This window comes from Contarinia nasturtii, unplaced genomic scaffold, assembly GCF_009176525.2.
Source record: "Contarinia nasturtii isolate CC-2019 unplaced genomic scaffold, AAFC_CNas_1.1 Cnas_scaffold_533, whole genome shotgun sequence".
Classification (NCBI taxonomy): Eukaryota; Metazoa; Arthropoda; class Insecta; order Diptera; family Cecidomyiidae; genus Contarinia; species Contarinia nasturtii.
Genome location: NW_022197885.1, coordinates 2,372,785 through 2,384,331, shown reverse-complemented (window position 1 = coordinate 2,384,331; position 11,547 = coordinate 2,372,785). Strand labels below are relative to the sequence as shown.

The window sequence follows — 11,547 nt, the reverse complement described above, 5'->3', positions numbered from 1 at the left end:
GCAAACCAATACATGCATACGCGCGTTGATATATGTTATGTCCCATCTTTCTATTTGTTTGACATCGCAACGCGAATAATTGTAATTGCATATAAACTGAAATTCATTGTTGATGCTCCGTTCTGTCAATTTGTGCAAAATGACGCTCAAAATTGAGCTATTAATCCAGCGAACGTGATAGCGACATCTAGTGAAAATTGACATAGACTTAATCAAAGTAGACATTTCTTTTGTTTATTTAATTTTATTATTTTTAGTGCACTTGCATCTTTAACATCTACTTTGGTTATTTATCAATAGAATTAACTAAAAATTAACTGAACAGTTCCATACAGGTGTGTCAGTTTGAATTAGAAAATGATTATCGCAATAAATCCTATGTGGCCAAATTCTGACTTTGACTTTGAGTTTCCTCCGAATTCACAGCCGATATGCTGGACGAAATGTCCATATCATTTGGTGTCAAAGTACTAGCATCAGTGGTTGGAACATTAGAGGCAGCCAAAGCGGCAGCTTCGTTTGCTTTCATTTGTTCTTCCATTTCTTTCACTCGTCGTTCGTTGATAATTCCTTGGTAGTGAACATAGTTAGTCATCACTCTTTGATTTACATTACTGAATTTCAGAACGCATTTATCCAAGCAATTCGATTCCTCGGTTGTTAATTGTCGTGTGAAAAAATTGTCGGTACAATGTGAAAAGCACATTTCAGTCAATTTGTTGTACAATTGAAGAAAGTCTTTGAACTGAAAACAAGCGAATGCATTAATGAAAATTGAAAAATCCTTTTGAGGAATTCAAACATGATTTATTAAGTTCGAATCAAGCTTACATTCCGAAATTGATTGTCCATTTTTGCCCACACCAAATTGAAAACAACGTTATTTTGCTACAATCGATTTATTTTAAACAACACAACCGATTGAATGTACAAGAATGATAATATGCCAAAATTGAGGTTATGATTTGACAGTTTGAAGCTATGTGCTATTGATGGTTATTCGATGAGCATTCATCATACATATATGTAATACTATGAGTATCATAAAATTTATATAGCTAAATAAGGCATTGACGAATAACGATCTATGATGTTTCGATGCAATCCCAAGGGTCTTTCGTAGTTCATTGTGTGTCGTCGCATTGCCTCTTGAATCTCTTGAACTGTAATTGGTTTGATTCCATCTTCGGCTCGGCCTTGTGTTACTTCGGGACATAAATGCATCATTGAAAATGAAGTGCCTGCAACGAAACACCATTGAATCAATTTAATTGATTCGAATAATCATAGTGATCTAGTTGATTTTACCTGAAGTTGCGATACGATGAAATGGATCAACAGCACGATTACTTGAATCCAATCGTGTTAAGATAGCATAGTCACAAAGTGTTGCGATAGTCTCGTGCACCAAATAACCCAAAATGGTATATACATGACCCGAAATGGTGGCACCGGCCGGTGGATTTATAATGGTCTTTAATTTTGCCTTGATTGCAGCCGAATTTCGGCAATGGAATGATGTTCGACGAGCCTCATTAAATTCAGCATATTTTTTTGCGTCTAGTGTTAACGAGATACGGTCAGCTCTAAACAATCGGCGCACTTTCTCTTCGTCATATTTTTCGGCAACTTCTTCTGGTTCTTCAAAATTTTCCTCATCAAAGTCCTCGGCATATGTCATCGGTCGACCTGATATCATGTCTTGATATCGTCGCTTGAAGTCCAAATCTTTGAGATGCTTTTGCAAGCGAAATAGCTTCGTTGGATGTTTTCTCATCATAAATTCAAAATCTTTTTGTGTTGGTTGTGGCTTACCTAGAGTTGATCAGAAGAAAAGAATGAAAATTAATCAGTAACTAATGGAAGTAATGGATACATATAATAAAAATGAAGTTGCAATTTGTACCCTTTCGATCCATAGCCACATTAATAATCTGAAATGTTGAAAAATTATTTTCAATTGTTTATACAAACGAAATGGATTTGAATTTCAATTTACTCACATCAATGAGCAACGATCTCATTTGTTCGATCACAATTTTTTCGACTAAAATCACCGTTTGCATCAATGGTTTTTCACAATCACCATAACCACGCATTATATCGGAAATTTCTTGCATAAATTGTGGCACATATTCGGGCTTCTCTGGTTTTTCTTGTGCCGTTGAATTTGGGGCGGGAGCCGTTGAATTCGATGTAGAATTCCGGTTTGCTTGCTTTTTTCCACCTCCGGATGCCATTCCGCGATAAATAGAATCTCTTTGCTCGGTTTAAAAGCTAAACCGAATCACAAACAAAACAAACGATATACAGCGATTCTCAATTGACAGACGAATGTGTCAAATAAATTGCTCAATATTATAGATGTCACTAATAACGCAATACGCAATTCTGTGCAACAACAAGCCAAATAAAAGTCAGCGATTTTGTGATTTGATCTAGAGAAAATCCAAGATCTCTAATTCACTACAGACGTGTCATTGCACAATTTATGTGAAAACTCAATTAACAACAATTTTCATACATGTAAGCTAAAGTGTGAGAGGATTTTTCTTTCGATTTTTTATTTGATCGTGTATATTTTTTTCCGTACAGCTGTTAGTGTACATTGAAACCGCACCGTTGTTTAATTTCATTCATAAAAATGTGGCCAGAAATTAAACAAGCAAAAGACGAGAATAAGCGTGAGCTGAAGTTGGCTGGTGCCGAAATCAGCGAACGAATCGACAAAGATGGCATCGATATCAGTTTGTTTGCACTGGAATCGTTGAATTTGCTCAACATCAGCGATACATCATTGAAAGCACTGCCAATCGAAATATCTAACCTCATTAATTTGCAAACATTGCTGTTATATGGCAACGAAATTGAAACAATTCCCGATACGATTGGTTCGCTTGAAAAACTCAAGGTACTGGATGTATCGCGAAACAAATTGCAAAATGTGCCTGATTCCATCACAAAACTGGTCAACTTGACAACGATCAATTTCTCCAACAATCGAATTGAACAGTTCCCCACATTGAATAGTTCAAAACTTTCAACCATCGATTTATCTGCCAATAATCTAACCGATTTTCCACACATTTATTCCATTGAAAATAGTAATCTTTCAGAGATTTACTTGAAGGTAATTTTTACATTTCAATCATGTGCTCTCACCATTTTCGATTTATTTGTAAAATATTGTTTTATTCAGGAAAATTCTATCGATCAAATTCCACACGGTATCGATAAGTTGGTGTCATTGAAGCATTTTTCCATGGCCAAAAATAAATTGAAAAAAATTCCAAAAAGTTTGGCCAACATTTCGAAATTGAAGGGTGAGTTTTGATGCAAACGATTATGAATTTTCAAATATTTTGATTATATCACTATGTTATCTTCCTCAAAAGATCTCGATTTATCCGAAAATCCTGTCGCAGACAAGCGATTGTTGAAATTAATTCAACAGTGCCGGACAAAACAGGTGCTTGACTATGTTAAGCAACACGGTGAAGATGCACCAAAATCCACTGAAAATGATTCAAACTCCAGCCAGAAGTCAGCCAAATCGAAGAAGTCAAAGAAAAGTGAAAGTTCGGACGAAGCAAGATACAAGTTCAATTTGAAACGTCACACTGATGAAACCGTCAAGGTATTACTATTTTTTTATTAAATTGAACAAAGTTTTTTTTAAATCAACGATTAAACTTACAAATTAAAATTTATCGAATAGGTCATTTACGAAGATTCAATCAAAGATGTTCGTCAGTTCATTTTGTGTTGCATCGTGGAAAATGTGAACTTGACCGATGGAAAATTTCGTGAATTTTTGCATATTCAAACGAAATTGCACGAGACCGTGTGCGGAAAACGTGAAAAATCAACAATTGCTACACATGACCTAAACAAATTACCACTTCCATTGGATGCTGATTGTACACCGTTTGTACGTTACACCGCTAAAGATGCTGATAAATTGAAAATTCAACCGTTGGGCAAAGCTAAGATCGTAACGGCTCAAGCGCTGTACAACGAACTGAAATCGGAGGCGGAAGCAATTCGAAAACAAAAACAACGCAACACATATTCTGGTATTCACAAGTACTTGAAATTGTTGGAGAAGCAAACACAATTCTCGTGTATCGAAGACGCACTTGGAACAGTCATCAGTTTACCGCCGCTCACAAATGGTGAAACCACAAAAGTAAGTGTGAAACATATATTTTTCAATTTCTTCGGAAATAATTAATTATTTTCAAATGTCTTTTTTTTTCAAAAGATTTCACCTGAAACTAAAAACATCTTTATCGAGATCACAAGTCATTCAGCGCATAGCGATTGTGTAGCCACAATTGAAGCGTTGCTTAAAGCAATGCTGATCGCTGGCTTTGGCACTAGTCAAAATGAACAATGTGATATAAATGTCAAGCGACTTGATCTTCGCCAAGTGAAGATAACCGATGCCGAAGGATATTTGCGTCGTGTATATCCAGCCAAAGGCGATCTGATTTTCGATGCAAATGAAAGTATTGCAGTTGAACGCGAATAAAAACAACACTATTTATTTAATCCATTTCAATTTTTTATATTTTCACTTGAAAAAAATATATTGATTTTTTTTTCTCATCAACAAATGTTTATTGAATAAAGAAATATATATGGAACTATCCAAAATGATCTATTTGTCTTCGTTGTGTGCATTGGTGGCATTCAATCGTATTTCTTGATAGAAATCGAGCAACTGTCCTTGTGATTGGATTGGTGCAGCTAACGAGTTATTTACAGCCTTTTCAACATCTTCATTTGTATAGTAGAATCGGCCTTTGAATGGCTTATTCAGATCAAACGGTTTTGGTGGTGGTATTGGTGGATCAAATGCCATAGCTGAACAATCGAATTTGTAGAACCATTCCATGGGTGTTCTAATAATAAAAAAAAATAAAAAAAATGAAATAAAATATGCAACGAATTTGATTCAAGTTGGCTTACAATTTTCCAATTTCTGGCGCTAACGATCCGTCACCAGAGGCCGGCACACCACGAGCTACGTGATTTGCTACCTTTCTCACAATTGGATGATAATGTCGTACCAACGCTGCCAATTCATATAATGCCGTACAATTTGCATTACAATACTCGGGATCCATCAATTCGGCATCATATTTGCCCGATCCAGTGCTTGTGTCTGTGTCCAAAAGAATTTCGAATGACGATGTCGCTTGCATAACACTTTTCACAATGCCCAAACACGAAACCGTTCCATTGCTCAACAATTGAAGAGAAAGCGTTACGATACGTTTGATAAAAGCCATCATTCGTGATTGCGAAATATTCTTGCGACGTTTTACCAAAACTTCGTTAAGTGTTTTCAATATAATTTGAAAATCATCATGATTTTTACCAGCACTGCATACCAGCAAATTACGATAAAGATGACCATAGAATCGAAGCGGATCGATATTCAATACTTCTCCCTGTCCCGAAAGAATTGTGAACACCGTCTGAATACAGTGCAGTTGTTCACGATAGCCGAGTTCGGGTTCGGCATTTTCCATTATGTGATTCAATACTTCAACCAAATCGGAGAAGAAATCCAAATTGATGGTGTGTGCAAATCTGAAATGAGAACCATCGATGTCAATCAAATTAATATAAAACCATCGATGTCAATCAATATGGTGTATTTGTGAAAAATTAATTATTGAACACTTACTCTGCCAAACCCTCTAGACATGCGCTCAACAATTGTGAGCTTGGATCATTCTTCAAAATACGAAAATATATCGTAAATACCATTTTTGTAATTTCGGTCAATTTATAATGTTTCGTTTGTTTATTTTCTTCGGCATTGGCTTCCTGCAATTCTTTTTCCACTTCTTTCAGTTTCTTCATTCGTTTTCGCTCTTTTTTCGACATATTTATCAATCGCGACTTTTGAGCTTCCATTTTCTTTTGTTTTAGCTCTTTTTCTTTTTCATCGTCCAAGTTGATACTCTTTATTTGAAGGGCCAATAAACATTTTAAAACTTCAACATGAACCATATTCGATTTTGATTTGATCAAGTGATTCAAGCGACGCACCACAAAAAGTGACAATTCAAACTTCGAATCTTCACGAAACAATTGTTGGAAACAGTTCATTACTTTTGTACGAATCGAAAGAATATTACAATTCGACAGATACACCAACAGTTGGGCAATGTTCTGGCCAAAATTGAAATACGGATGTGCTCCCACCAATTCACACAAGCATGTCGTTCCAATTTCCGCCATTTTACGATATTCTTGCGATGTTCTTCGTTGACCCTTCGAAATGCCACTGGTAAGTTTTTCCAGTTTTTGCAAATACTTTTTGTAGTGCATAAGCAGAGCATCTTCATACGTCACACGTTCCATTGTTGTCTTTTTTACTGCAATGATCAAGAAATTGATAGGGAATTAATATGAAAAATAAATTATTTTTATGAACCTGCTTACCTTTCTGTGTTTTTAAATCGATTTGTCCGATTCGATACTCTGGCAGAATATCCTTAAAAACTTCCAACAGAGACATGGTGGCAATTTTTCGAACACTAAATAAATTCGGTGCATCATTGTGCCGTTCGTCCATCAATTCGAACAGTGCATTAAAATTTTTCATTTTATCTTCTGGTTTTTCTAAAATTCCTGAACAAATGATGCCGATACGGTATTTTTGTCGATTTATCTCTTGATCACGTAAAATAAGCAAATCTGCGGTTGAAATTGCCTTATCTGATGCTGCTGCCGCCAAGCTAATCTGTTCGCTCTGAATATCATTGACGATATCATCGTCTGAATCAACCACTTCCTCTTCTTCACTTTCATCTTCATCATCGGCTTCCTTTTTCGGTTTGTCTTTCACTTCAACCTCAGTTGTTCGCGTAATAAGTTCACCGCTTTTTGTTTTAATTGGCAATAAATCGACTGTGCGCATCTTTTTTGATTTTTCAGCATTACGTTGATGCGCATATTCCTGTTCAAATTGGCCAGCTTCATCGTCGACGACTCCATCGGCTGCATCCCTTTTACGTTTTTTCGATCGATTTAACATTTCATCGTCTTCATCCTCAATCATGTCAAGCAAATCTTGAAGATCTTCTTCGTCCATCTCATTTTCCTTATCAGCAGAATGACCATTCGCAGTTGGTTTCTCTGATTGTACGACTTTTTTTCCTTTCTTTGGCACGTTTCTATTTTGAATCGTTCCCTCATTTTGCTCTTTACGTTTATTCGATTTTTGTCCAACCGGTTTACCAAATACTTTTTTACTCGCGGCCAATTGTTTTTCGGTGACTTTGTTGTTTTTTACATTATCCTTCTTTTTACCAGGTCGTGCAAAGTTTTTCTTGTGTTTTATATGCTGTGATCGCTTCACGCCACTAATTTTCACATTTTTCTATGAAAAAAATTTGGAAAATATTATTATACAAGAAAATTGAATAGAAAAATTTCGTTTATTCCTTACCGCCATCGTGTTTATCGTCGGCACTGTGTAGCAGTGAAACAGAGAAATGTGTGTACAATTTACTACAAAAGTCAGTTCATGTCATTCCACGTGCTATTTGACAGCTGCGCTCAAATGTGTCAAATTTTTGAACTGTCAAAATGGGACCAGTTCTGTGTGTGTGTGTGAAACGTTTGTAAACATTACTATTTGGTATTTTTGGAGGAAAAATAATTATTTTCGATTAAAATAAAAAGGTGGAAAAAAAATGTCTGGATCAAGTGAAGAAGATGATTATATGTCAGATGCCTTTTTAGCTAAAACGTAAGTAATTTTTTTTACATTTTTTCCTTAGTTTAATGTTTAATAATTTGTTTGTTTAGTATTGAGACAGATGTACGTCCCGGTTTGGTGGGAAATCATAAAATTGCTCGCCGAATCAAATTGGAAGACGAAAAGAAAAAATTGGATGATGAACAAAAGAATAAACAAAAGCCAGTGAAACAATTGGAGGCGGAACGTCGGGAGGAAGGTTTGAGCGCTGCCATTTCATCGGATAATAAAGGATTTGCAATGCTTGCCAAAATGGGGTATAAACATAACTTCACTTTTTTTTGCAATTTCATTTTCATTATATGTTTCCATTATTTCGATTATTCTTTTCTTTTGTGATTCGCCTTTAAGGTATAAACAAGGTGATGCTATTGGTCGATCTTCCACAGGTATCGTTGAGCCAATTTCCATTCAAATCAAAAGTGACCGTGCCGGATTAGGCCGTGCGGCAGCAATAAAACAATTGGAGGAATACAAAGAACGGTTGCGTAAAACAAAGTCCGAAGCAAAAAGCGAAACTAGTACATCATCGTTGCATCTATTCAGGCAACGAATGGCACAGAAAAATTGTGATCGACAACTTGAAGCTGATTTATGGTACAAATTTACATTTATTCAATTACTTTGAATTCAAAACATATTTTGGCTAATAATCAATTTGTTTGTCTCACAGCAAATGTCAGCGAGCATGTGAAAAGCTTGATATCGACGCTTCAATTGAAAAATCAGTGATGGCATTCTTTTGGCCAAAACGCAACAAAGGTGAACCGGCCGAAACACAAGAAGATCCATATGATGAAAATGATAAGAAACCAAAACGACTGCGAAAAGATTCAACGAGCAGTGATGATAGTGTAGCAAAGAAGCACTTTGGACATATGTCGGACAGTTCCGACTCTAGTAGCTCTGAATCTGAAGAAGAAGAAACGAGAAAAATTGAAGAAATACCAAATGAAGCACCGAATACTGATGATGAAGAAGACGAATACGAGGTAATTTCATATTTTTGTACTTTGGTTCAAGCATGTAATTAGCGTTGATTCTTTTTCTTTTTCAATTTGCAGACTTCTGAAAAGGTTGAAATGTTAACCACTTACCTTCGAACTACATATTGTTATTGCCACTGGTGTGGCACTCATTACGAAAATGTAGATGATTTGGAAGCCAATTGTCCGGGCACAACAAAAGATGAACACTGAACTTTAAGTACTAGTGTCGAAAAATTCCAAATTATTTTTCCAATTAAAAAACAATGACCAACATATTCTCACTTTAAAGAAGTATTTTATTATTACATAATCAGTTATTTAATGGATTGATTTTGTTTTGGTATGAATTCTTTGGTTTTTGGCAGAGTTACATATGATTCGGGTTAAAAACCCTCTACAAACATAAATATTTCACTAATTTGACACATTTGTGAACACTTAGATAATAATCAATTCATGTTTTAATGATAGGATGAGTTAATTCTGTTTTTTTCTTAATTAGAATAATAATGCTATCGCTTATGGATTAAAATGATTTTAGAAATATTTGCGAGAAACTCCAAATATCGATTTTCATTGAAGGAAATAGTTGTTTTACACGGTCGACAGACAATAAATACTACTGCTACTACTATTGAGATTTAGATAAAATGATTGGTCTCATATTCTAGCTCTATATTCGGTGTTAAAGCAAAGATTCCATATTAAATTACTTTTTTTTCACTCTTGAGTTAATCATCATTAAAATATTTTGTCACTATGTGTTCAATTAATCACTTTTTAAAAAGATATTTGTTAAAAACATGGAACAATTCATGACTCTTATTATTTTTTTCATCTTAAAAGAGCGGAAAGTTGTCTACATAACTACTTTTGAAGGATTCTTTGTGTGAGCAAATCACACGATAGGTATTCAATTGAAAACAACAAGGTGATGTCAATTCGCGAAATATGAAGAACAAAAAGAAAACTGGAAGAAAATACTTTCAAAAATTCTACTTAATAGATTTTGAGCAAAATACGATAAATATTTATGGGAAATCTATGGTTACCATTTAAGCAAAACTCTCAATAAAACCTGATATCGTTTTCCTTGATTCTACATAAAATATCCGACACTTAATGAATAGATTGCAGCTCCGAATTTCTATCACTCGATGAATCATCTTTTCCGCTTATCAATAAATAAAACTTATTTACACTTGATGTCGTTCGTTTGCAAATATTTGTTTTTTAATGTTGCATTAATGATTTTGAATCAGCATCAGTCACACAAAGATTAAAAGAAAGAAAAAAAAACAAATAATCTCCATAGTTGGTCCAACTAGGAAGTTTGTAAACAATTATAATTTGGTGTGGCAAGCAATTTTGTTAAAATCATTATGAATATCGTGATAATGAATGTTTCGATTGGATTATTTGGAGTTGTTGATAATTTGGCGGCCGCTCCCTTATCCGTATTGCAATACGATGTTTTACAGCATGATGTGCATGCATAGAGTTTTGTACGTTCACCAATGACAATGCAACCCGCCTCACAATTGCTTGCGCACCGTCGTTCTAGCGACCATAGTTTTTGACTTGATGTGGAATTTTCCGTGCTTGTTGTGTAGGAATATTTCTGAACCATGCAAATGAATTCGTCATCTTTACATTTTTTAAAAAATGTTGACACATTCGCTGTTATATTCTCGACACACATATCACCAGTTTCGGACATCGAATGACATGCATAGCACCACATATTGTTGGAACGTTTTTCTGCTTCTGATGTCTTATGGGGCATATCATATATTGACTGCGATTCAACTGTAATTCAAGATAAAAACGGTGAATTAATTATCAATCCATAAACTCTCTCTTTTTGTGTCCATAAACTCCTTACCTGAATTACATAAATACATCAAATATAAAATGATAAACATGTTTCTCTCTGTACATTCTATATTGTTTGAACTAATTTTAATGAGAAATATTTCCCTGTCGTATTGTTCAAATATCTATACAAAGGTTTTGGTGATTTATCACGTATATTTATAGGGAAAAATAGTTTAAATGGAACACTTTTGTGAAAATATAGGATTTGGCATTTTAATTTACGATTTCCTTATCTATGTACGATAAATTTCAATATGCAGCCTAGCAATTCTTTACACTTAATGTGCACATTGAACGAATAGAGAAAGAGTGCGCATGATTCGTGTCAATGGAAAATTTGCGAGAGAAGTTCCTTGTCATATTTGTTTGCTCTCTTTCCAGTCCACATGATTTGGTTAAATGTCAATTTGGTCTAAGACGTCAACGACTACGCGCAGTCGCATCGCATAAAAAACGTACTATAACATTGCTGTCACAACATTTGCTACGTCGATAATATCACACAACACACAAAATGAGCAAATATAAAATTGCATTCATAAAAAATATCATCTTGCATTATATTCAACATTGGATGACATCACACTCAAATCACACTGACGATATTCCATCGGAATATTTTTTTTTTTTTTTTTTTTTTTTTTTTTCAAAATGTGATCTTCACAAGGTTGTATAGTGTGTTGATGTTTTCAAACTGTACGACACTCTCAACGGTTATATGGGGTTATGGTAGGTCTGTTATGATAATAAATGTTTACAAAGGAAAACTGAATTTTTTTCATATATGTATATAGATATTGACTGACTTCATTCTGATAAATAGTTCACACACATGCACACAAATACACATACACACACGAACGCACCACTGCACCCCGTAAAAATGAAAATTTAAAA

The 11,547-nt window shown here is 34.7% G+C and overlaps 6 protein-coding genes across 6 annotated transcripts; 2 read left to right on the top strand and 4 right to left on the bottom strand.

Annotated features, from left to right (window-relative positions):
* Positions 1 to 212: 212 nt before the first annotated feature.
* LOC116339450 (mitochondrial import inner membrane translocase subunit Tim10B) lies at positions 213 to 947 on the bottom strand. Its single transcript, XM_031765326.1, has 2 exons — positions 832 to 947; positions 213 to 745 (listed from the first exon to the last, which is right to left on the bottom strand). Exons 1-2 carry the CDS (start codon positions 850 to 852, stop codon positions 377 to 379), a joined length of 390 nt encoding a protein of 129 aa, XP_031621186.1. The 5' UTR covers positions 853 to 947; the 3' UTR covers positions 213 to 376.
* LOC116339449 lies at positions 884 to 2,339 on the bottom strand. The gene is made up of 4 exons (XM_031765325.1): positions 2,004 to 2,339; positions 1,907 to 1,934; positions 1,309 to 1,815; positions 884 to 1,241 (listed from the first exon to the last, which is right to left on the bottom strand). The coding sequence occupies exons 1-4, from the start codon at positions 2,238 to 2,240 to the stop codon at positions 1,051 to 1,053; spliced, it is 963 nt and encodes a 320-aa protein (XP_031621185.1). The 5' UTR covers positions 2,241 to 2,339; the 3' UTR covers positions 884 to 1,050.
* A 23-nt stretch (positions 2,340 to 2,362) lies between these two features.
* On the top strand, positions 2,363 to 4,618 carry LOC116339448 (leucine-rich repeat-containing protein 47-like). Its single transcript, XM_031765324.1, has 6 exons — positions 2,363 to 2,526; positions 2,596 to 3,130; positions 3,200 to 3,323; positions 3,396 to 3,637; positions 3,719 to 4,189; positions 4,265 to 4,618. The coding sequence occupies exons 2-6, from the start codon at positions 2,645 to 2,647 to the stop codon at positions 4,532 to 4,534; spliced, it is 1,593 nt and encodes a 530-aa protein (XP_031621184.1). The 5' UTR covers positions 2,363 to 2,526; positions 2,596 to 2,644; the 3' UTR covers positions 4,535 to 4,618.
* Positions 4,564 to 7,574, bottom strand: LOC116339447 (nucleolar complex protein 3 homolog). Its single transcript, XM_031765323.1, has 5 exons — positions 7,472 to 7,574; positions 6,463 to 7,402; positions 5,699 to 6,395; positions 4,975 to 5,601; positions 4,564 to 4,907 (listed from the first exon to the last, which is right to left on the bottom strand). Exons 1-5 carry the CDS (start codon positions 7,475 to 7,477, stop codon positions 4,664 to 4,666), a joined length of 2,514 nt encoding a protein of 837 aa, XP_031621183.1. The 5' UTR covers positions 7,478 to 7,574; the 3' UTR covers positions 4,564 to 4,663.
* A 52-nt stretch (positions 7,575 to 7,626) lies between these two features.
* On the top strand, positions 7,627 to 9,386 carry LOC116339470 (G patch domain-containing protein 11). The gene is made up of 5 exons (XM_031765360.1): positions 7,627 to 7,774; positions 7,834 to 8,040; positions 8,135 to 8,380; positions 8,457 to 8,775; positions 8,848 to 9,386. Exons 1-5 carry the CDS (start codon positions 7,719 to 7,721, stop codon positions 8,980 to 8,982), a joined length of 963 nt encoding a protein of 320 aa, XP_031621220.1. The 5' UTR covers positions 7,627 to 7,718; the 3' UTR covers positions 8,983 to 9,386.
* Positions 9,046 to 11,171, bottom strand: LOC116339471. The gene is made up of 2 exons (XM_031765361.1): positions 10,658 to 11,171; positions 9,046 to 10,581 (listed from the first exon to the last, which is right to left on the bottom strand). Exons 1-2 carry the CDS (start codon positions 10,695 to 10,697, stop codon positions 10,097 to 10,099), a joined length of 525 nt encoding a protein of 174 aa, XP_031621221.1. The 5' UTR covers positions 10,698 to 11,171; the 3' UTR covers positions 9,046 to 10,096.
* Between the last annotated feature and the right edge of the window lie 376 nt (positions 11,172 to 11,547).

Excerpts from the sequence above, each read along its gene's own strand:
- LOC116339449 (XM_031765325.1), bottom strand. The coding sequence starts at position 2,240 with ATGGCATCCGGAGGTGGAAAAAAGCAAGCAAACCGGAATTCTACATCG. Across the intron at positions 1,935-2,003 it reads TGAGATCGTTGCTCATTGAT|ATTATTAATGTGGCTATGGA; the intron begins GTGAGTAAATTG and ends TCAACATTTCAG. Across the intron at positions 1,816-1,906 it reads TGTGGCTATGGATCGAAAGG|GTAAGCCACAACCAACACAA; the intron begins GTACAAATTGCA and ends GATCAACTCTAG.
- LOC116339450 (XM_031765326.1), bottom strand. The coding sequence starts at position 852 with ATGGACAATCAATTTCGGAAT. Across the intron at positions 746-831 it reads TGGACAATCAATTTCGGAAT|TTCAAAGACTTTCTTCAATT; the intron begins GTAAGCTTGATT and ends GCTTGTTTTCAG.
- LOC116339447 (XM_031765323.1), bottom strand. Across the intron at positions 6,396-6,462 it reads CGATTTAAAAACACAGAAAG|TAAAAAAGACAACAATGGAA; the intron begins GTAAGCAGGTTC and ends TGATCATTGCAG. Across the intron at positions 5,602-5,698 it reads TGTCTAGAGGGTTTGGCAGA|ATTTGCACACACCATCAATT; the intron begins GTAAGTGTTCAA and ends TTCTCATTTCAG.
- LOC116339471 (XM_031765361.1), bottom strand. The coding sequence starts at position 10,697 with ATGTTTATCATTTTATATTTGATGTATTTATGTAATTCAG. Across the intron at positions 10,582-10,657 it reads GATGTATTTATGTAATTCAG|TTGAATCGCAGTCAATATAT; the intron begins GTAAGGAGTTTA and ends CTTGAATTACAG.
- LOC116339448 (XM_031765324.1), top strand. The coding sequence starts at position 2,645 with ATGTGGCCAGAAATTAAACAAGCAAAAGACGAGAATAAGCGTGAGCTG. Across the intron at positions 3,324-3,395 it reads CAACATTTCGAAATTGAAGG|ATCTCGATTTATCCGAAAAT; the intron begins GTGAGTTTTGAT and ends CTTCCTCAAAAG. Across the intron at positions 4,190-4,264 it reads CAAATGGTGAAACCACAAAA|ATTTCACCTGAAACTAAAAA; the intron begins GTAAGTGTGAAA and ends TTTTTTCAAAAG.
- LOC116339470 (XM_031765360.1), top strand. The coding sequence starts at position 7,719 with ATGTCTGGATCAAGTGAAGAAGATGATTATATGTCAGATGCCTTTTTA. Across the intron at positions 7,775-7,833 it reads GATGCCTTTTTAGCTAAAAC|TATTGAGACAGATGTACGTC; the intron begins GTAAGTAATTTT and ends TTGTTTGTTTAG. Across the intron at positions 8,041-8,134 it reads GCAATGCTTGCCAAAATGGG|GTATAAACAAGGTGATGCTA; the intron begins GTATAAACATAA and ends TTCGCCTTTAAG.